Genomic DNA, 24,544 nt, shown 5'->3' with positions numbered 1-24,544 from the left:
ACGAAAGAAATAAATTAAAAAAGTAGAAATAAATTAAAAATTTTGGATACTGCGGAAACTCTTGATTTAAGTCGATAAGCCATCGTATATTTGAATACAATTTTGATAATGTCTATTAAAAATTAACGAGACGATAATTAGCATCGGGTAATATTTGTGTATACTTTTGTGAATTAATTAAAGTATATGTTTAATCGATCGAGTTTATTCGACACGATGGAATAATTAAGAGCGTATACTCTCCATTTGTCAATTTAATTAATTATGTCTTAAGAGCACTCAGGGGGACGCTCCTGTTACATCAGCAGCATATGAAACACTCGCAATTATCCTCTTTGTAGTCTCTATTTTTCAAATATATAACATCGAATTAATTTTGTTAATTTTCATTACGACGACACTCATTACGATATAATGTGTATATTAGCAGCTCGCAATATGCATTATTGTTAATAATTTCATTAATACTAATGTTTCATTATATAAATTTCGCGAAAACGCGATTTATCAACCATCACATCAAATGTAAGAATCTTAATATATATATATATAAAATATTTCTATATAACATTTAAAAAAAATATTTAATGCAACATTATAGATTATAAAATGAAGCATGAAATAGTAAAATTAAAAATAAATACTGGAATTACAAGCGGTAATTATTACATAATTACAATTTATTCGTGACATAGACTCATCAAGTAAATTGATAGTACCTTTTAATTCGCGCGAAACGGATTTTGCAAAGTGAAAGTCGCGCGCGATGCGGATCTCATTCTCCATTAGATTTAATTTGAGGGTCGGTCACTGGATGACCTTGGACACAAGGAAGGTCTCGGCATCGAGCGATCACGAACATAGGAGTCGCAGAATCGACTCCGAAATCGGCAGTATTTAGGTCGCTCGGTCACGAATCGCCGCTATTTGAATTATTCGCCATCGTTTCGCTGCATCGACCGACTATCGCGCAGTACGAAGCAAACTTTGCATTATGTAGAAAGTGTTATTTCCCGATGTTCGTGATTGAAATTTCACCTCGACGTCGCTTTCGTCCGATTATCGAGCAAGCATAGTAGAATGAAATGCGGTTTATTAACTCGATATATTGTGTTTTTCGTATACTTTCTATATTTCTAACGACGAAGATTTATATATTACGGAATTAATATGACGGAAATGTGTTTGCGATCGTGTGCAGCAATAAAATGAATGCGTTTCGTTTATTGCGGACGAGTGTATTGCAATTCGTAAGGTACAAATAGTACAAAGGGTATAAGAGTACAAACATTGCGTAGGAACTAGATTATGCGGACATAGAAAAAGTACAGTTTAGAGATGTGATATAGCAAAGAGAAAACCTCCTTTTTTCTACTCTACTCCGTTTTTTTTTCTCTTATATCACTCGCGAGTGCGAATTGCGTCCATTCATAATTTCGCCCTGATTTTCATTCTTTTTACGGAGAAGACTCACGCCGAGAGATCCGTAAATGCGTCAACGATGTGCACGAGAGAAGTCTAAAATTTCCAAGAAGACTAAGACGAATTAGAAATGAAATTTGGATTATTGTTTAAATAAATAAATTTGAAAAAATCTAAATTAATCTTTAATATTTTTCTTCATAATTTTGTTTAAATATTCGTCCTTTGTTTTTATATCGCGATATTCTAACTGCCCTGTTTAGAAGTAAGAATATATAAAAGAAGCAAAGGAGAGAGGAAAAAGAAACATGAGATCTCGGCATGAGTCCTCGGGACTTTCAATAAACGTAACATGTCGCGCGTAAATTCTATAATGTCAGATATTACAATAAATATTATAATAGAACAACGTATAATAATAAATATATTTATATCTTGTATATATAAATATGTGTGTATATATATAATATATGTATATTATATATATATATATATATATGCTATAGGAAGAAACATGTCGACACAACTAGCGCTAAACACCGAGAGAATTAATTTCGCTCTTTTATTGTATATTCCCCTCCGTTTATTTACAACCGTCTTAGAGAAACTATATATCTTACAAAAAATCGATCGGATAATTATATAATTCGCAACGGCGATAATCGATATATCGAAGCTTCTAGCACGAACACGTATTATCTATGAACGCTTATACATATTTCCGATTAGATCTCGACTTTTCTTCCTTTTTTTCCCCCGTATCTATTTTCTCACGTTTTCATGTACAAGACCACACACGCATATACACTTCCATGCACACGCACATGCATACCCGTGACGTCACGTCTCGATTTGTTTCCGTTCGCATTTGTGATCCTCTCATCATCACATCTGTTGTTGAGCATCGAAAGAAACTCGGAGTAGGTCGCTTCTAGTTTCGCCTTCGATCGCGATCGATCTTGATCCCCTTTTTATCTCCCTTATTAGAGTTCGGACAGCACTCTTCTCGACGGATTTTAAGGCTTAATGATATGATCAGCCGTTGTACTGTTGTAATTTCTACTTCGAACGCGTCATCGCTTCTCGTTTTTGTGTATCTAGTCCTGAAAAAAAAATTGCACGAATCTCTCGCGCATCGATTTGAGAATCCTGATCACTCTTCCTGACGTCAAATGAATTTTTTTCTCTTAATAATACAAAGTCAATAATAAAATATCTGTGTACTATTAATTGTACAGCACAATACTAATTATTTTCTCTATAAATTGATTTCTCTACGATAGTACAATGTGTAAAATTATATTTCTCTTGTCTTCATCCTTTTAAGTATAAAATGTTAAAGTTGTTGGATTTATTTTGTGCGTCTCGTTTTCAAATATATGTATATTTTAATATCTATATCTCATCTTTTCATCTTGAATTTTACATAAATAGAGTGCGAGTAAAATATGAAGTTGTCGGTGCGAACGATCGATTTCGTGTCGAATTAAAAATATAGAGAACCGAAAGATATAGATAGAGAATGTATAATGAACATTGTTATTGTTGTATGAAAATATTCCTAATTAATTCCTAATTATTCGTTCGTCAAATAGAGGGATAATTTCGTTCCTTATCTCTTTATCGAAAATATCTGCGAACAATATATCGGTGCACTACGATTATCTCTTATACTATTGTACTCTCTGTAATCTCTGTAATCTCCCATCGCTATTTTAGTTCGCGAACCATCTGCATGGACGATTGCTGTTGTTTGAACTGCGGTTTTTGTACTACGTGGAAGACGGATGTCCGTGAGAGTGTTCGAGTGCCATGAATTATTATATACGAGCGTCGAACGAACGGGTTATGGCCAGACGACTCGGTTCAAAGTGGATCAGGATTTATGCTCGGCCCATCTCGACCGCTCCTCTCACGTTCGGTTCAGTCTTACGAGAGAGTGAGAGAGACAGAGAGAGAGAGAGAAAGAGAAAGAAAACTCTCTTTGTGCGTTCCTTCTTCTCACTCGTCGCTCGGAATAGATAGAAAAATTTATCGAACGAATTCATTGTTCCCTTTTTAAGAGCCGAAGACCTAGGCCAGCCGCTTCGACCAGATTGCGAGTCTAAGAAAAATCTAATCCTTTTTATTTCTATAACTGCGTGGGCATTTTTTGTCATCTAAGAATCCTGCGTTTTGGACATTTGAGAGTGAGCAGCGCTCATTTAAACAATATTTATATGATTATATATATATATATATATATATATATATATATATATATATATTGTTTCTCTTCGCGGACTTTTTACATTTTTATGTCGATCAATCGATTGAATCGAGAAAATTATTATACTTGAATATTTTTAAACCAGGACAAAATTTACAAGATATATACTAACATATTATTGTTAACGTTATCAATGAATTTGATTTAAGGAGATTTTTTTTGTAGGTCTAAACACAGTTTGATCGATTTGAGAAGTACAATTGATTGTTCCAGATAATCTTTTGTACACGAAGTAGATAAACGATCTTCTTTTTATCTCCTATCCTATTCACATAATGGAGAATCGATATTCGAGATAATAACGAGATCGCTTTCGTCCGCCACGCTAATTTACACAAGGTATAACAAAAATGTGAAGCGAATTCTACTCATTAAAATGAACAAAAAAATCACATAAATAAAAATGACGTTTTCACGTTGAAGTCATATTTAGCTTGAAATTTAAGATAATTAAAAAACATATTATTTTATTTTCAACGATGCAAGACTAGAAAAAAAAATAATTCTCATAATAATTAATTCTCTAGAAAAATGTTTTCCAAAATTGTGCGTAAGCAGCATCTGTCAAGCATTGGCAGAACAAAGGAGCCAATTAAAAAATATTTTTTGAACATATATTTATATGATTTTTTTTCGATAAGTAGAATATGCTCCTGAACGGCCTACATTTTTGTTACATCCTGTAGAACTTGCGTTCGTCGAATAATTCTTTGATAGACGGTGGATAATTCGTGCTGTCATTTGTTTGCTTTGTAGGCTCATCGCGCGGGGTAAAAGCTGTGAGAAAGCGACAAATATCAATGTCATCGTGTCTCCCTTTATATTATCGCGTTGAAATTTCGCGATTCTATTGAGTGCGCGCTCGTGCGGTTTGTATAAATCTTCCCTGCTTTGCGGAGGTTTTGCAGCGTGGTAAAGAGGTTATTTACAGAATATCAATGGCGAATAAGAGGATTAACATTGAAATCTCTAAAAAGTAGTCAAGAAGACCATGTATATAATATTGTGTTCCGATAAATCGGCTTATCGAAATCTCACGCATCTCCGAAGATAGTCTCCGCTTTTCTATGATTTTTGCTGAAATTCTTCCTCTCGCATGATTATTTTGATAGACAGGTGTGATACACTTTTTAAAAATTGATTGATATTTCAAAGAGCGGCGTTATGTCAATTTTATAGTCCTTCGTCGATATTTATATATTGACGAAATATATTTGTACAACGCTAGACTAGGGACATCGACTTTCGATAAATGACGAAGTAACACACTGTTTACTGTGTTTACATGACAGTTTTTTCTCGTTATGAATATTTTTTCGCTGAAATGCATTTTTCTTGAAGTAATCTATTTACGCATTTTATATGTATATATATCCAAAATGTCATTAGAAATCTTCGAATCTATTTCTACAAAAATGTTTCCCTGGAGAGCCCTTGGAGAGAATACAAGTCTCGCGCAAAATATGAATTGTGTATGTATCATCGCGTGAATCGCGTGCTCTGGGAATGTCTAGAAAAGTTCTGTCCATTGAAACGAAAATTCGACGATGACTACTCTTTGTGACGCCGCCTAACATACTCTCTTTCCTCGAGACGGTTTTCGCGCCATCTTCGACGATCGTGGCGATTCGATATTTCTCTCGATCATATGAAATACGCCGGATCGTTCTCCGCGATGACGTGAAGCCTCGACTGCTGGCTCTTGGGCCGCTGTGGCGCACTTCCGGTCTTCCATATGATCTCGCGGGACCTCTTGCGTCACATGTAGGTCGGCTTGACCTTGTAGGCCCGCTTCCACACCTCGCACAGACAAACGGTGCTGTGGAATCTGTAGAAGATCGCCAGCGGCATCGAGACGTGGGTGATGATCGTCCACGCCCACAGGCCGTAGAAGTGCAACTGCACGGGATGCGATTCCGCGCGTGACTTCTCCAGAGTGTTGATTGCCCACATGGCCAGATTCGTCACCAACAGAAACGTCACGATCTCCCTGCCCGGTTTTCGGCGTATCTGCTCGGCGGTGGCCACCGAGCGTCTGGACGCGTCCAGGATGAAGATGGTTTGACAGGTGGTCTGGACTACGCTGGCCAGCGCGGTGACCAGGACGAGGACCGTGTGTTTCTGCAGGGTGAAGTGACCGCCGATGATGGTGAAGGTGGAGTAGATGAACATGCCGGTCTGCGCGGCCACCAGGAGGATGTTGTCGAGCTCGAGATTTCTTCCGCCATCGTAGCGCAGCTTCCGCATCTGGAACATGCCGATCAACGTCGCCAGGGTGGACATCCCGTAGAGCGTCAGCTCGCAGACGTTCACCTCGGTCACGGCGAGGCTGACCAGCTCGGGCCGCGAAATCAGGACGAAGAAGAGGATCAGGGAGATTATGGTCAGCACCAGAATCAGAATGCCCACGAACAGGCCCTTGTGCGCGCGGGCGCAGTCCACGCTGTAATGATGAGGCGATTTCCTGCGGATAATTGAGACGTTTACTTCGTTAGAAATATTTTTGCACCGCGGAATTCTGTAATAATAATATTTTAGTACGCGTATATTTGCTTCGCATAAATATTAGACACAAATATTATTCACGCGAGCGAATATAAGCTGATGGAATTAGTTTGCAAACTGGGTTGTCGTTCGCGCGTTTACTGTCATATGTACATCTATGTAGGCCTATTATTATCGCTCCGCAAACGGGTGTATTGTCACCATATACCTGTAGGCGTGTGCGTGATGACGCGAACCAGGCGGTGTTGTGGGCTGCGTGAATCCGATTTTCGATATGTTTTTCCACATAACGTATAAAATGGCTGCGCAAATCAAGCTATATTCTATCGTACACGGGAAAAGGAAGGGGCTGGCGTCTTGCACCAACGATCCCATTATATTCGTTCTTCTGCATTCGTACAAGTGATGGGGTCCTTTGAGACCGCGCGGGAGCCGCACGTGTTCCCCGTGATGGGAATGAATGTGTCCGCCGAAAGGGTGAAATCCACCCTTGGAGCCTGAAAGTTCGAGTGTCAGAATCTCGAATCGTGTAATTAAAAAAAAAAGAACGTCTTAATTTGCCTTTACCTAGTCTATGAGAGATTCTGAGAGAGTTGTTCTCCGGATTGTAGAAAGTGAGGATCTCATGTTTCGTTTCCTGTATGAGAACGTTCAGCCAGACTGACAGATTTGTGCCAATCATATGCATTAGTCCGAAACGAGCTACGACGCGATGGCGATAAACCTTCATTTGCTACAACATATCACATCATTTCATCGTCAAAATCAAATTGTAACGCGTATTTATTTCAACAAATTTTTTTGCTAAATATCTCCTCTCTTGTTCAACATATATATTTATAATAGGGATATAACAAAAATAAATTACGCAAAATTACAATTTTTTCAACAATAATCTTTTTCTTTCGGATAAAATTTTTTTATTTATAATCTATGGGATTTATTTAGATAATCCAGGTTTAATTTAATAAAGATTACGTTAATAAGAGGAGCATTCAATGTTTTGCATCGCAATGAAGCACTAGAGCGTTGGATAGTCATAGTGTTCCGCTATTGTTTTCAGGGTTATTCACCCTTCTGTTTCATTAACCGTGTAACCGACGAGCTCGTGTTAGCTCGATATTTCCATCAGGGGATTTCCCATCAAGTTACAGCATCAAAGTTTTCCGATACAGCACGTGCAGCGATTCTCAAGGAATCAACGTAAAGATTTTCTAAGCGAATGTTACGTAAAATACAGATTATTTTTTTTTACTAAACTTCTTATAACAACAATCATATTTTCTATTCAATTTTAAATTTGTTGTTTTAATAACGATTTTAATTAGAGATTTAAATAACAAAAACACATAATTAAAAATTGAAAAATTATATACAAATTATACAATCCAATTTTTATTTCATTCTCAATTTAGTTTAAAAAGATTTTAATTGAATTAAGATTTAATGATAAAAATATATAATTAAAAATCGAAGATGAAATGAAAAATGGAAAATGATATACAGACAAATAATGGACGTTTCCGTTTTCCGTTTCCTCTCGCTAAGAAAAATTCAATTTGAAATAGCTCAAGCAGTCCATCATTAAAATTGAGATCACGAGACACGTGTCGTTTACCCTCGGCATCCGCTCACCTCATTGTTTAGGAATATGAAGTACATTTGAATGAAGATGAAGGCCATCCTCGTGGCCGGCGTGAGAGCCAGCATGATGTTGTGACACTTGGTGTTCTGCTCCAGCTCGAAGTATTGGCCGAACTCCAGACCGGAATAGATCATCGAGCCGATGCCAAACGCGACGGCGCCCATTCGCAGATAGAAGCTGCCGTAATGCTGGACCGGACGTCCCGTATACACGTGCGGACATCCTGTTTCGGGCGTGTCGCTGTCGCCGCCGGCGCCGCTCGACGATCTCGACGAGTCCAGGTCCGATATGTCCTTCTGCTTCTCTGCTCCGCGAATTTTGCAATTTACAGACCAATTAATTCCGAGCGCTTTTATTATATCGCTCTTGCTTCGGCATCGGCCGCGAAAAGAATTTCGAGGTCATCGAAGTGATGTCATAATGTTGCGTGACCGCGTGAATTAGGGCGATCTTCGTAATAGTCGTCACGATTTTTAAGGCACTTATGATTATATCTGTCGCGAAGTGTCATGAACAAAAATTTATTAATTTTTTCATAAATTTTTATTCATGATTTTTTTATCACATTTTCTAATTAAAATCATTACGATAATCATTTATATAATCATTATTTTTAATTAAAATTATTTAGATGATCATTATACGAGGACCACCCTGTAAATTGATTAAAATGTAGAGAGTGATGCCAAATAAGTGGCAAGTCTGATCTCGAGGGGCTTTATTTACTTTCATGCATCTTTATACGTTTCGTTATTCGCGTGCAAGAGCTTCATCGATATTTTCTGCGAGTTGAAAATCTTCGTCAGACAGATATAAGGAAACTTTTTTAAACTTACTCGGTTTTGACTTGCCATCTCTGAACAACATAGCGTACATGTAGACCAGGAAAATCATGCTGCCGAAATAAAGGTAGAGGTAGAAAGCCTCATAGAACGACGGCGGTATGTACGTGGATATTACTTCCGCCATGGGAAAGGCGATCCCCATCACAACCAGAAGTTTCCCGTACAACGCGCTCAAAGTGGTTGCCAGGGCGTCGCTGCAGCAGAAACGGAAATTGAAGCTGAATGAATCGCGGATTCGCGTCGCGCGTGAATTAAAATCCTCGCTCGAGGAAATAGATCCATCTCCGGCTCGTGCTTTTGAAGGAAATCGCATTCCTCTCTTCAGTTTACTTAATACTTGTCGTTTATTAAACTCCATCTTAATTTTAAATGTGTCGATGAGAAATTTCATATAAATCCGTTCCCGTTATTTTTCGTTTATTAAACTCGCTGTTCTTATCGGCGAATTTAAATTGACATGTTTTCTTTATATCCAGGCAATTTTATTCATTAATCTAATAAATCGAAAAGGCTCTGATATATAAATAAATAACGATAGAGGATTTTAAAAATAATTTTATGGCACCTAATATCTATGCCTAGCATATCTGAATTTGTATTCACAATAATTAGGATCTATTAATTTCAATATTGAAAAGCTTGTAATAATTTTTTTCTGGCATAAAAACTCCTGTGCAAAGACCTTTTCTTGTGGCACTGACCCAAATAAAAATATTTTATCGAAGAAATTATCGAAAATGAGAGATTGAGGACAGCCGCGCGTGAATGATGGATCGTTAGCTCGATCATCGTGTAACATTACAGCGGAGGTACCATTGGCCGCAAATACATCCACCCCCGTAAGAATTGGCTCAATTACGAATAATCGCGTGGTCGCTTGTACGCGTGTGTTTGATTCATAAAGTACCGGTAATTGCAGTGCAGACGTCGGTCAGGATAACCTGGAGGATCACGTGAAATTTCCGTGACGACCGGCATTCCCCCTTTATATATATACATATATATATATCTCTGTCGAAAATTAATTGAAGTTCACGAATCTTCACGAAATAGTATAAAGTAAAATTGACAAGAGGAAACCCGTCATTTTAATTTCAGTCAATTTTCTTATAAATTATAAAATTTTATTATGCAACAAGTATATCATTAATAAGATTTTTTATCAATTTTGGACGATTCTATAAACAAACAATGCAATTATAGTCACAAGCATTATTAATTGCAATCTGCGAGTGTGAATTCAATTTAATTCTTATTATTGAATTTAATAACAATTAACATTGATATCAATTAATTGTATCATTATATATAAGGTGCCCAAACAGCACCATCTTTAAGATATTTTTGGGATGTCACATCATAAGATTCCTTAATGATGTCTTATGCACCAATTTTGGACACGGTGCTATCTCGGTGATTTAAAAAGATCAATAATTCTTCTAATATAACAGAGACAGTCAAATTAATAACCGAACATGTAATATCTAATTGCTGAAGAAATGAATCGCGATTGCGAGACGGAAAGTACACCCGTACCGAGAGTATACTGTACTCGGGAGAGAGTACATCGACCTGGATGGTGATGGCGAAACGATTGATCCTACTCACCATCCAAGGTTCTTCCACTTCCGCTCGTCGGTGACCTCGAGGAAGGTCGGCGCCGGGTAGCAGACCGCCGGAATCGGTTGCGAGGAACATGGCAGGGCCAACGCGAACTGGGGTGGTCGGTGAACGCGAGAAGGTGAGCTGCTGCTGTGTCTAGACAGCGTTTCCGGCGAGACGATTACCGCGGATGGCGAGGCTGGTGATGGTAGCGCGATCGGCAATCCTGGCCAACTGTGCAGAACATATCGTATTATCTTCTCTTCATCTAGCTTCTTCTAACATTACATAATAGCAATATCTCGCATTCATATTCCGCATCTTTTTCCATTGGCATAAAAATGCATTATTTCTCGCCCAGTATGCAATATCGTGAAAAGAATAAAATGTTCTTAAAAAAAGACTCAAGAAATTTCTATAAAGAAGTTATCTTGTTCAGAAACAATTTTAAATCTATAATATTTTCTTGCAGAGACAGCTTGATCAATATTTAAAGATTAATTCACTTTCAAGCATGAAATATATATGCATATTCGTATATACGTGTATTCCTTTTTACTTTTATTATTTTATATGACGCCATGTGGGAATTGCGAGTGACTGCGATCTTTCCAGAGACCATTAATAATTTTAATTAATTAATTTGTTCGATATAAAAGCTCTAATAAATTATTTCATTATTTTTAATATATGGTAAATGTCTTTTCCACGTGCAGCTAGAATAGTTATAAGGCTTTAATTTTATATCTACATTTATTAAATTACACACCTGCATATATTTTATTCCTTTTTAATCAGCAGCCAATTTTGATTCATCGGTAGCCAATTAATTCATTTAGCTGCTATTACTAATTTAGGTAGAAAATTTATTAAAAATGTAAAAAGAAAATGATTTCATGATTAAGCAGGTACATTTTGAAGAAACATGATTTTTTTTATGAACCCACATGATTGCCTAATTTAAGGTCAACGTAGTATCATAATATTTGACACATTACATTGACACTGGCTGCAGGAAGAGACCGACTAGTGCTGATGACTTTGTGAGTGTCATTAGATGACGTAGCGTTGACTTTCTAACACGGGTCGTTTATCTAATAATAGTCGTAGCCGATCTATTTAACTTGACACGCGATAAAACGTCCTTTTCTCGCTTTTTGCACATATTTAAGTTTTTTATTTCATAAATTTATGAAAAATTGTCTAAATATGTAAGAACTCCTTCAAAGTTAACGTTAATTGCATCGATCTAATTGTCCATAAAAGTCTCTTCTCAAAATTAAATAATAGGTTTCACATATTTCAGAAATTTTTATTTTATTAAACTGGAGGCACATTATCACGAATCAATTTTATCTACTTATCCTTACATTCTTATTTTAGATTACATTCCTTACTTAAAAAATTCCTGGAAGAAATTCCTTCTATTCTAACACAGTCATAAATTCCGGAAAATTTTAATCAAAACAATTTAAAAAAATTGTGCGAACTGCTTCGAATCTCCAGTGTCGCAACTGTCATTATAAAAAAGAATACCTTTGATTATTCCGCGTATTTAAGGAGCTAAACGATCCTACGACAGAGAGTACGACGACCTACCCCTACGATATCGGGGTTCGAAAAGGGGTGAAGAAAGTGAATCCCTTTTCACGAAGCGCACGCAGGCGGTGTAAAAATGTTTCACAAGAACATTGGCGCAACACGAAGGCCGCGATGGAAGGGTGGAAGCTCATCTCGTGCCTCGGAGCTTTTTCAAATAATCACGTAGCGTTGCGAAGCGTCGGAGCGAGAGAGGGTGTCGTTGGCCGAGGGAAGGAAAGGACGAGATAGGGCACTGAGAGGTTGATTCAGTGGTCGAGTGCCATCCCTTCGTTGCGAAGGGCGATGGTATACGTGGCTTGAGGATCCGGCGCATTGGCTACCCTTTGAGATACCGTAGGGACCTTCTGCTTTTCCACCGACGTCTCCCTCGCGAACCTTCTCTCCATTTTCTCCCTTTTTTTTGTAATTCTTCCTTCCCGACCGAATCTATTATATTATTAAAATTCTTTTCAGCGAACTTTGGCTGACCTGGTTCCTTTGCAGATTTAATTTCCTTAAAAAGCCCGGCAAACTTAAACCGATCGATGCCTCATTGTACCAACGTTGTTAATTTCATTCTTCATTCAAGTGTATTTTTCTTTCGAGTAAAAAATCAGAAGAGAGCGAAGTATCGATTATTATTAATATATTCGTTAGTCTCAAATTTTTTTCAAAGTGTTACTTAATTTAAACTTTCTTAGCTTTACGCTTCGGATTTGTCGAATAGAGATACTTTGCGAGTATTTTTACGAAAAGCGGTCTTTCGCAATTTTTTTCACACGTTGTTATCTATATAATCTGTCACTTCTCGACGCGATTTTCCGAGGAATCTTTCTCGCGAATCTTTCGCAAAAGCGTCGGCGGCATTTTATTCGAATTCAATTGCCGCGCAACCATTGTCAAAGTACATCTCTTATTCCGAAACTTGGGGACCCTTCACGCTCAGTCCCTTTGAACTTTGTGCTTCAGAAATTCCAGCTCGCTGACTTTTCACTTTCCGCATATTATGATGAGAATTACGCTCTTCCGAGATGTCTGTCAGCGAGAGGAGAATATCGCTTATCATTTTCGTTGTCCGTCATTTTCCTATCACTTGCACCTTTTTCGACACATTTTTCACACTTCTCTCCTTTTACATATTTCAATTTATTCTCTTCACGCGCGGCGGTAAATTTTCTGACACTCTGACGTCTGACATTTGTAATCTCTACTTGGAAAAACAATATGTAATTAAAATGTGTCAGATTATCTACATAGGTAGGTGTGAAAGCTCGGGGAAATGAATGCCTCTGTATGTTTAAATGTCAGCGATATCTAGCGCAGCGCAGCAGCGAAATAACGATACCTGAGGGACATCTCCTTGATGAGCATACCCGTGACCTTGACTCGCACTTTCCTCGATTGTCTCGGCGGAACGTTGGCCCTCATGAACGGCCCTCACCAACGGATGACACAATCACGGCCCTCCGGCTCGTGACACACGGCACTCACGGACCCCGCATCACAAACTGAGGCCCTAACCGGGGCAGACCGGCTCCCTGACATATCGTCGTATATATGTGTGTATATATATATATCATAATATATATATATATCGATCCTTCTCTCTTCGCGTATCGTTCTCCCTCTCTATCCCTGCCTGGATATACGACTGTTTGATAGCGAGCTCGTTAGCGGTGTATCAAATTTGCAGCAACGTAACGTGCCTTTACATCGCCAGCGCCTCAGCTGATCGCTCGATTACGTGCCGTGAATTCGGAAAATAATCGAAAGGGAAAGGATTTACCGTGAGGGGAGAACAGAGATCAATAATTCAAGATTCTGAGAGAAAACGCGTTTCCGCGTGCCACATTCGGAATATACATTTACAAATATATTCATAAATAATATATGTAAGAGTGAATTGATAAGCAATATCATAAAAATGACAATTTTATTCGGAAAAAAATATAATTTAAATATTGGGGATGCATGCAGATAATATATGCGAGGGTTGATAAGCACAATTATAAAAGTGATAATTTTGTGTGAAAAGATATAAGAAAAGAAACATAGAAGAATTATTTGGAAACAGTCGAATTAAGAATTAGATAATTTCTAAAAATTAAATAATTTTTAACAATATCCTTTTTTTATTCGGAGATGTTCGAAAAAAATATCTTTTGAGGAAAAGTTCTAAAAATAGCGCATAATGTCTTATTGGGGATGCATGCAAGTACTTCAATATTCACACGCTTCGGCTCTTATTCCGTCTACCTCCCGACATCGGTGGTTCTCGTACATTTGCTGGAAAATATCTGACGGCATTTCCCCGACCTACTCCATGTCTACCATTTTCCCATCAAGACGACAAATTCGACGATAAAGAGAGAAAGAGAGAGAGAGAAAGAAGTTTTTTCATCGAAGGAGTGTGGAATATACATGTTTTTGTCGAGTTTCGCTTCTTTTAGTACCAGAAAAGTTTTTATTCTGGAATAAAACATGTTGCACATGTATGAATTATTTCGCAGTATCATAAGAGAATTTTACATCATCGATGTATCGCGTTATGAATAATCAATTTTTATATTTTTTAAATTTAACAGCACAAATTAACAGTACAAGAAATTATTTTTAACGAGCTCTATTGCTTTTACTGTTACGTATATGCTTGTCAATGGAATTATTATAAAATGAAAAAAATGAGTTTCGAAAAACGTATCTTGTTATAATATTTTTCTCCTATGAAAATGCGACATGTCGAGTATGTGTTCAAGTTGATCGAATCTACATGTAAATCGACGGAATAAGCTGCTTTCCTGATAGATTGGAGAGGAGGCTTCGGAGGGTGGTAGCACGAAGGAGACTTGGTGGGAGAGGGTTAGAAAGCCTGCGAAGGTCGAACCGGAAGCGAGAGGGAAGATCGTAAGCCATAACCGAGTGACAGGTCAATATTAACTCTGACGCCGACGGCCGTCGCGTGGACGTGAATTCACGTCGATATCCGGCGGAAGTAATCGAGTTCCGCGGATGGACCGAATTCGCCCGCGCAAACCAGACGCACCCTGGAATTCGTGAGAGACGTGGTATTCGGTCCGATAAATCGTTCCGTTTGAGACACTGCGATATGAATAATGGCAATGGACACGTGAACAAAGATCGCCGCATTATTGCATGAAATGTGGAGGAAGCCACGAATTTCCTTCCACTTACAACAATGACAAGATTACATATCTACAAGATATATGTATATATTTTTCTTTATGTTTAAACGATGTATTATGTATAATTCCAATAATTATATATATGAAATTCATATCAAATCTATAAATCTTTATTATTTAGATTCCTATATATAATTACGGTAATTGTATATAAAAATATTTATACATTGAAAATAATATGTTATAACTCTATAAATATATAATGATTTAAAAATATTTTTGGTAGTCAAACTCATTGTCAGTAATTGTTGATAAATGCAACAATGCAGTTTATATTGCCACATATCGGAAGAATTCGTGTTCGGAAATGGATTGGCAGGAGAAATTGGCGTGTCACTGCGAAATCGCTGAAGCATTTTTCACGATCAGGTTTAATTGCTGGTGGTATACAGAGTGCAGGGTCGTATGCTGGAAACTGAGGGAAATGCGCGTTAATCGCAGACGGTGATTAATGCTGCCCGCCGGGAGCGCTGGCGTTGACCACTCGAATGAAGAGACGTGGAGAAACGTGGGGCTCTTTAGGGGAGGCTGTAATTTATGTTGCGGTGGTGCATACAAAGCGCCGTACAATCGATACAAAACGGCAGAATAGACGGCGACTGCTCGTTTCTTCTTCGACTCTCCTTTTTCCGTACGTCTTTTATTCTTACATCTCAATTAACGAACTGAAACAGGATGTCTAGCGATCAGGGAAAAGTCAGGAAATTTTATTTTTTATCTGCATTTTTTCACATTATTCTACATTCGTTTCAATAATTTGAAATTTTTTGATAAATAAATATAAACTTTTCCTCGACTCCCAACACGCTAATTTTCTGTGCTGTTGAAAATCGATTAATCTAGCGAGTTCGTTAATTTATATTTTCATCGTTGTGTTATTTTATTTCAATGTGTTTGATAGAAACTAAAAATTTCATATAATCTAAATAAAAATTGATTTAAATTTTTGTTTTAACTTCCGCACCTTTACATTGTTGACAAAAATATCTCGAGAATTTTATGATTTCACATTTAATTGGTTTATCATATAGATATATGTAAATTATATATTTGGAAAAAAAAAATCTGAAAAAGTCAGGGAATTTTTTTCATTGAGTCTGCTGGACATCCTGTTAACGGACTGAAAAGATTGAAATTTGACTCCTTCGGAAGAAAATTCTCCTCTGCTAAACCGCTGGTTCACGATTTTTCTGTTCACTCACTTTTGCTAATTCCGGCTCTTCGACCTGAATTAATTTGATCCGCGAGAATGAACGATCACGAAAATTAGTTATATAGGAGGAGAACTGTGTTATAAGTAGCTCTCGAGTGAGAAAGGGGTAAAGGAAGTTATGGAAATGATGGGTCGATATGAAATGCAATTTCTGTACTCACTCCTGCGTAAGCGTCGCAGCCGACGGTTTCCTGATTTCCGTGCTAATCGTGCCGCCGTCTGGCGTTCGAAGCGCAGCCTCCAACGCAGCCGCCTCTTCTTCCTCTCTTAACTCTTCGGAAGCCTCTTCCGGGATCGTTGTGATGTCCTCAATCGGTGGCAGTTCGTTCCCGTTTTCCTCCAGGTGATTTTCCAGCATGGGATCGGAATTATTGTCGCCTGGTCGCGTCACTTCCTCGATATCCGAATCGATTCCCTGCGGAATGATATTGTAGTTGACAGTTTGATATTCTCCGTCCTGATTTCAAATTGTACATTCAAGGTATCGGAATCATAATCTCATTTTCAGCGAGGAATAATTTTTACTTCATACTTTTCATATAAAAGACATTTGTGCAGCCAATATATTTTTATATTCATTTTTATATTTGTAGCAATAGTGCTGTTACGAGCAAGTATACGTAAGAATAAAGAAAGAGAAATTTTGTTAAACACAGTTTTGACGATTTAAAAATACGACACAAAAAAATATGCTATTTAATTTTATAAATAAATTGATGGCGATAAAAAATGCGCTGTAATTGCCATTTGACACGACAGCACATCCGATATCGGAGTAACAAGTTTTATATCTTTGAAATTGGACGGGATAAAACGGTTTAATTTCGTTCTTATAGAATAATCAATTTTGCAGTCGTCCTACTTCTCAGGATATTGGATTTGTGATCCGGGACATGCGACATTATTGGCGTGGTATTTCAGTTATTGACACATCACTGCGCTTTAATCCGATTTTAGAAGGGGTCAAATATATATACTGAGAATTATATCTCTCTCGAGAATAATCTAATCGAGAAATTTATATCGAACTCAGAAATTATCTCCTGTCGCTCTCTTAATTGACACAAATTTCAACAATTTTTGCCGCACATGCATTTTTTAGATTCAAAGACACATATATTGAATTCCGTGCACAGATATATCCTAATTATATTCCGAAACCTCTGTAATAATCTCGTGATTCTCATCACGTCTTTCCGAAATCTTTTCGCGTAATTACCTTCGGTTACTCAAGACAGATGATTTTTAATCTGCAAGACGCCTCGCTTTCCTACCTGAGCGAAGTCCATATAGAAGGAGTCTCTGGAATCGGAGCTGCCCTGGCGTAGCCGGAGGCTGAGATCCGGCGAGCTCTCGCCCATCTTCCTTATCTCCTTATCTTCCTCTCGCTTTTTCACCACCCTGGCTCAACCGCACCTCCTTCTCGGAGAGTCAGGGAGTCTCCTCGTTTCTTTCGCTCTCTTCTCTCGCTCCCTCGTCTTTGTCTTCGACGAACCCCTCGTCGCTCCTCCACGGACGGGGAATTCTAAAGAGGGTGGGTTGCAGTCTGAAAGAATCGGTCCTTGAAAGACGGATCGTCTTGGCACTTCCTCCTCCTTCACCTGTCCTTCGCGCGAGAAGAGAGGATCGCGCTCGACCGCGCGATGCGAAAATATTTCGCTGAAAGGAATCCGCGATCGCGCGCGATCCTCAACAACTTTCAAATATAAAAGCTCCTCTCTTCTATTTCTTATCGAAAGATCGCGCGAGCACGCGCTGGGAAGGTGGTAAGTTTTTTATCTCGACGCTTAGCTCGGTTATTACAGATGCTGAATAACGTTTGCGAAGCGCCAGAACGGTTTTGGGAACATGTATATAAAAATGGATGTGTGTGAAAAATAAAAATTATATACGAAAATAATAAATAATATATATAAAATTATATTTATATTTATTATATATATCATTGCTGCTTCAATTGAGATCGAATGTCAAAAAGCGAGAGGTAAATTTTAACCAATATTCAATTTTGGCTTTCCGCGTGTGCAGTCGATTCAGCTTTATCACGGCAAAATTTACATGTACAATTTTGTTAAACTCAAGCTATACGTGCGTAAAAATTGAACGTTGGCCAAAATCTGATCCCTCAATTTTTAACAGAAATGATATATACATATCATTGAACTTGTTTCGACGAATACTTTTCAAAAATGTATGCATTTCTCCAATTGTTCTAGCACTTCGTGAGTGTCTCCTGTGAGCTTGAAATATAATTACTGAGAACTATTCTTAAAATTCTCTGCCCAAATTTGTTAATATTATTACGAAACTAATTTTGCCTTAAAATTGCCTTCAAGATTATCACGCGACATGTAAAAATATGAGACCTAGATTTACGTTGATGACAAGAAACCTATGTTTAAGTGAAAAACTTTCTAGTTTCACCTATAATGTGTATATAACACGAGATTTTGCTATGTAAATTACATTACTATGTACGTCTCGCAATTTTCGACGAGATTTTTTTTATTACATGTTTTGCAAGAAACTTTGTCCGGATAAGCCCGGAAGCGGATTTCGATGGCGCTCTTAATTACGTAAGGTAACGAGACGGCGTGTAGAAGGGACGTACTTTATAAGATCGAAACTAATTACGCCAAGTAGAAAATTAAATCTGGTTCTCTTCACGTTAATTAACACACTGTGTTCACAGTGAGGTGATAATTTCAATCGAAAGAAATATAATTCTAATTCACAATGGCTGCTTATACCGACCGCGTGTTTCAAGAAATATCGCGCTAGAAATATTTTATTAATATACATACAAAAAAGTCTGGGAGACAGACAAGAGAGGGAGGATGAAATCTTGTAGAACAATTTTATTATCAAGTTAATCAAAGTCTGCTGATGCGAGAGAGAGAGAGAGAGAGAGAGTAAAGCATGTGAAATGCATAGTATACAAAGTTACAGTTTATCTTACGAGAAGCAAACTTATGTATACCGAGCCGCTTAGTCATGTTGTTTCTCCGAGACTTATAGGCAAGCTCGTTGCGCAGGGTATTGTTAGCGGAGTAACAAGATACTCTATTAAGGCGCTGTTTTATGGCGCGCGCGCGGAATACATAATTATCTGCGAAAGTTACTGTGAAGTCTTCAGCGTATGATTACGGACCCACGAAATTTCAGCAACTTTGTTTAATGCACGATATTACATGCTAGCGTAAAAATATCCTCCCGACAGCCCAGGAAATTGAAGAGTCCGCGAGTCTCGTTTACACAACGCATTTATATATCTCTCACGAAGCTATTATTTATGAACTAAATGTCATCGACTAGGACGTGTCGATCGTATAAAATACATGTACGAATAAATAATGAATTTTTTACTTCTTCCAAATTAAATTATAAAAAATTAAATAATTATATTTGTGTTGATAATAAAAAATTAGATTCTTCTTTGTAGATATTGTAATTCTTGTAATTATCGATGTGTCATAATATTCAGTAAATTTTTGGCTTCGTATCAATTATTACGCTTTGATATATTATTTTTTATAGAGTGGGATTGAAAAACACTCATAAATTCTTAAAATATTAATAAGAAACGTAATTTCAAGAATCGTTATTTTATTTTGTGGGTAGAATGAATAGCTAAATTGTGTCATGAATAAATTAATGACGTGATGTAAATGAGAGCTTAATTAAATCGTCCATCTCGAACTGTCAAACTGTACGAAACAAATTGTATAAAACTCGTCTATTCGCGGTGGAGAAAGGGCAATGTCTCGTACTATTCCGAGGGCATTCGCCGCCCTAGGGTGATCCTAGGGTGATCCCAGTCCCAGTGAAACGCTTCCTTGCCAAGGACACGGGAGCTCTAACGTCAATGAACATTCTTCCCGTTCAGTCTCGTCCCTAACGCCATTCCACGGACGGACCCTCTAGTTCCCCGAACGTTTTATGGGCTCGTATATACGTGGCGTCGAATATTTCTCTCCGTCAAAATGACCCCCTGTCAAATTGGCACGATGCGTTCTGCGGATCGGTAATGCAAATAATTTTGCGGCGTGTAAAATACAATACCGATCGACGTATCGTTATATCCGTCATATAATTAATGGAGAAGCTAGATTTCATCGAACGATGCGTGAGATGATTTTAATTATTACATTATCCGACACAATCACGTCAAATTAGAGATTAAATTATAAAAAATTAAATAATTATATTTGTGTTGATAATAAAAAATTAGATCTTTTCTTTGTAGATATTGTAATTCTTGTAATTATCGATGTGTCATAATATTCAGTAAATTTTTGGCTTCGTATTAATTATTACGCTTTGATATATTATTTTTTATAGAGAGGGAATAAAAAACACTCATAAATTCTTAAAATATTAATAAGGAACGTAATTTCAAGAATCGTTATTTTATTTTGTGGGTAGAATGAATAGTTAAATTGTGTAAATGGAAAACGTTAAATTTAATCGGATGAAAATTATATAATGTGTGAGGTGATTTTAATTATTACATTATTCAACATAATTATGCATGCATAATCACGCGAAATTCAATTATTGTCAGTGTAATTATATTGTGACATATTGTAATAATTACTAATCATTGATGTCATATTATTTATTGACTTATTGACTTTCATAATTATCATCTTTTATAAAATAAAAAATGATAGACTCTTAAATACAAAAATAATAATAACGAACAATTTCAAGAAATATTAATTTAGTTTCTGGTTAGAATAAATGAAAAAAGATATTGTGACAACTTGAATATTTGATAAAATAACTTAGAGACATTTTGCAATATGCGAATAGAGCACAAGTCGGAAGAGAATTACGTTTACGCGAATCGATACAAAGATTCTATATCCGACAAAGTGTCAATAGTACAGTGTTTCTCTGGTACAGTAATGCAGTTGTTGTTTTCCCAGATTTCCGTAGCAACGATTTTCCATCGCGTGCGGGAAAAGGCAGCGTATTTTTACTATCCACGTTCATGCTCGGAAACAGTTCATTGCCTTTTGACGCTGACGATGTCGCGTTCCGACATTTTATCTAAACTATACGTCTCGTTGCTAGATGCACGCAATAAAGCACGCAACAGAATGAAAAATAAACGTCGGCAAATGATAGACCGAGAGAGAGAAAAGGGCGATCGCATAGCCATATCAAAATGCTTGCTAGAGAACCCGGAAAAATTACGTGTCTCGAGAGAGACTTATATAAAGTATTTCAACATAAAATTTTGCCAGAATAAAATTAATTTGACAGAATCGAAATAAAGAGTTTTTTCCTCACATTATTTATTGACTCTCATAATAAAGTTGAGCAAAAAAACTTTTCATTATCTCTCTCTCATTTATGTAAAACGCTAAAATTATTAATGTCGACATTTTCTCTAGAAGTGACAGCTAATTTCACAGATTGACCTAAAATACAAAAATATCTTCCCGTAATTTTGTTCCTCTATTTCAAAAATAGTCAACTATATCGTATACATAATCGATTTTACATTATCGCTTTACGATTCCGCATGCAAAATAGATGATGTTCCACGTCGTACATAATAAATAATAATTCATCTCGGTAGTGTAATTATGCATGCAAATTTCTCTCTCGAGGCAATCAAGCCTGCGATTTAGCGGGAGTCTCGACGTGCAGAGTCTATTAGATTCTTTCCCTCCGACGCCGAATTATCGGTGCGACTTCCGGACATTCTCGCAAATAAAAAGAAAAAAAAAAGAAAAAGAAAAAAAAAAAAGAAAAAAGAAAATGGAAAGAAAACTTACGGGGTGAGCTTTTCAAGGCATTCGTCGCCGCCTTCCGGCGTTCGTCTTCCCGCACCCTTGGCCGTTCTCCCGAGGGCGACGCATCCTCCCTCTCACATCGTAGTACGCACCCCGTAGTAGTGTAGTGTCCCCCGTTTTCACTTTCATTCGGCGCCTCCTCTCGCCGGGCTCGGCCGCGGACCCGTCATCTGCCGCCTTCCGCCTCCACCCGGGTCCACTGTGAATCCATATCCCGTAATCGGTGCCTCTATATAACGCTGCCGCTACCGCCACCCACAGGTTGTAAACACACGCACCACCGCGTTCTTTCACGCACACGCGTACCCTCGTTGCTCCGAGTGCGTACGACGAGTCGCGCCAATTTCTTACATATTTTTTTTTTTTTTCATCTCCGGAAGAGATCCGAGAAAAAAAAAAATGCGCGTTTCAACTTTTCTCGATTGCTCTTCCGATTTTTTTCCCTTTTTTTTTTTTTTAAGGAAATCCGGGAAAGAAGGGGTTGCGAGACTTGTTGAACGAATCGAGCGGGAGAAAAAGAATGTATATGTAAGGAAAGGAGGGGAGGAAGAGAGAAGGTTTTCGAAAAAATCGAGCTCTCAGGGATGGAGCGCGATCAATCGTGGCGCGCGTGTACGAGGCAGCACGGATGAGACACTTCGGCACCTCCCGAAGGGCGCGCCACGCGAGACATCGACATCCTGCGAGGGTCGCCGCCGGGCTGCTGCGATGGCCCGGGCGTCGCAGCGCCGCGACGCCGCCGCTGCGCCGAGCGGCGTTCGTTGCATCTGCGACGCGCGACGCCGTAGCGAGAGCATGGACCCGTAGTCGGGGATTGTGACTTCACGTCGATGTCGATTCTATACGGGAAATTTTCAAATTTCAATTATCGAGATATATCGATTTATATTATATTTATATTGATGTAAATGATGCTGAGATCTTGAATTGATATACGACGTCGATATCCTGTCAATTATATATGGGAAATGGAAATTTCGATCACCGAATATTATTTATATATTGATATAAAGTATATTGTATTAATATAAATTTAATATAAAATATTTCTTGAACAATTGACACACAATAATTGATACATTGATTTAGCTCGTCTATTTTATATAGGAAATTGAAATTCTGAGATTATCAAAATAATATTGATATTATTATATATATAATATATTGTATATTATAATTATAATTATATTATATTAAATTATATATTACACATTATGTAATTATGCTCTATATATATAGGAGATATTCCTTGAATTCGTGAAAAAATATCCTAAAATACACTTCTCAAAATAATTAGGTGATTAAAAAAATTGTCCAAAAAATAAGCAAATTTTAAATAACTGTAACTTTGTTTTGAAAAATGATAATTTAAATTCTAAAAAAGGATTTTAAAGCTTGAAATCTTTATTTTTAAAACGTTATAGCTTTTTTCATTTTCTTCAATTCTGATAATTTTTACATACGGAAAACGACAAACATGACGAAATAGAAAATTTTATCCTACTTTGTAGACATGTCGCATACACAAAAAAACTTGAAAAAATTTTTTGACATTTTCACGTTAAGGCCTGAAGTTTTCCCTGTAAAATCATTTTTTTAAATTTAAATTTCGATCTTTCTTTATCAAGTTATCGTAAATTGAAGAAAAAATGTCATTTTCACTTTAATTGTTTATAACTCTGTTAAAAATTATTGTACATCAATTTTAAGAATGGATTCTTAAAGCTGAATCTTTGCTCTATAGTATGATATAGTGACTGAATTTTTTTTAACTCGTGAACTATTTAGAAATAGGTGAAAAGAACGAAGAAATTCGCGAGTTTTCTCCCTTTTGTTTAAACTTTGAAAAAAAGTTACGTAAAAATTTAAATTATTATTTTTCGAAATAAAGTTACAGCTATTTAAAATTTGCTTATTTTTTGGACAATTTTTTTGATCCCTTAATTATTTTGAGGAGTGTATTTGAAATTATTTTATTTCTATTTTATAATCTGAAATCTCTTCTTTTTATTAAATTTATGTAGAAGATATGATAGATAACGGATATAATAAGATACGTTTGGACATTTACTTTTATTTTATTTTTAAATCTCAAAATTTAAAATATATTTTATAGAGAAAAACTTATTTTTCTTAAACCTTATATTTTTAAATCATTTTTAATTCATATCTCTTATAAATTACGAAATTATAAAAGCTGTGGAAAATGAAAAAGTTTAGTAAAATATGTTTTTTTCTTCAAGTGTATGTATTTGAAACGGTTTGGAAACAAATTGTTTAGTTAATTATTGAATTTGAATTGAATACAGAATTCTATCTAGATCCCCGTTATTTATATAATCTAATCTCTTTTTTATTAAATTCTTTTTATATTAAATTCGTTTAAATCTTCTTCTAATCTTTAAATTAAATTTATTGAAAACATGACAGATATAATTGTGACAGATAAAAA

The 24,544-nt window shown here is 36.8% G+C and overlaps 1 protein-coding gene across 4 annotated transcripts; it reads right to left on the bottom strand.

Annotated features, from left to right (window-relative positions):
- Window positions 1-1,217: 1,217 nt before the first annotated feature.
- On the bottom strand, window positions 1,218-22,792 carry LOC114942602 (proton channel OtopLc). 4 transcript variants are annotated; one of them, XM_029318001.2, is made up of 9 exons: window positions 22,075-22,792; window positions 17,560-17,846; window positions 16,447-16,700; window positions 10,295-10,522; window positions 8,678-8,880; window positions 7,832-8,145; window positions 6,764-6,929; window positions 6,405-6,693; window positions 1,218-6,155 (listed from the first exon to the last, which is right to left on the bottom strand). In XM_029318001.2, exons 2-9 carry the CDS (start codon window positions 17,644-17,646, stop codon window positions 5,450-5,452), a joined length of 2,247 nt encoding a protein of 748 aa, XP_029173834.1. In that variant the 5' UTR covers window positions 17,647-17,846; window positions 22,075-22,792; the 3' UTR covers window positions 1,218-5,449. The 4 variants fall into 4 exon arrangements, with proteins under 4 accessions (XP_029173834.1, XP_029173833.1, XP_085346462.1 ...); XM_029318000.2 differs by having other exon boundaries at window positions 17,560-17,831; XM_085490336.1 differs by lacking the exons at window positions 17,560-17,846; window positions 22,075-22,792 and adding an exon at window positions 17,505-17,542.
- Between the last annotated feature and the right edge of the window lie 1,752 nt (window positions 22,793-24,544).

This window comes from Nylanderia fulva, unplaced genomic scaffold (assembly GCF_048542155.1).
Source record: "Nylanderia fulva isolate GAGA-0341 unplaced genomic scaffold, ASM4854215v1 Scaffold12, whole genome shotgun sequence".
NCBI lineage: Eukaryota > Metazoa > Arthropoda > Insecta > Hymenoptera > Formicidae > Nylanderia > Nylanderia fulva.
The sequence above is the reverse complement of the archived record's forward strand: the minus strand, read 5'-3'. Positions and strand labels throughout refer to the sequence as shown.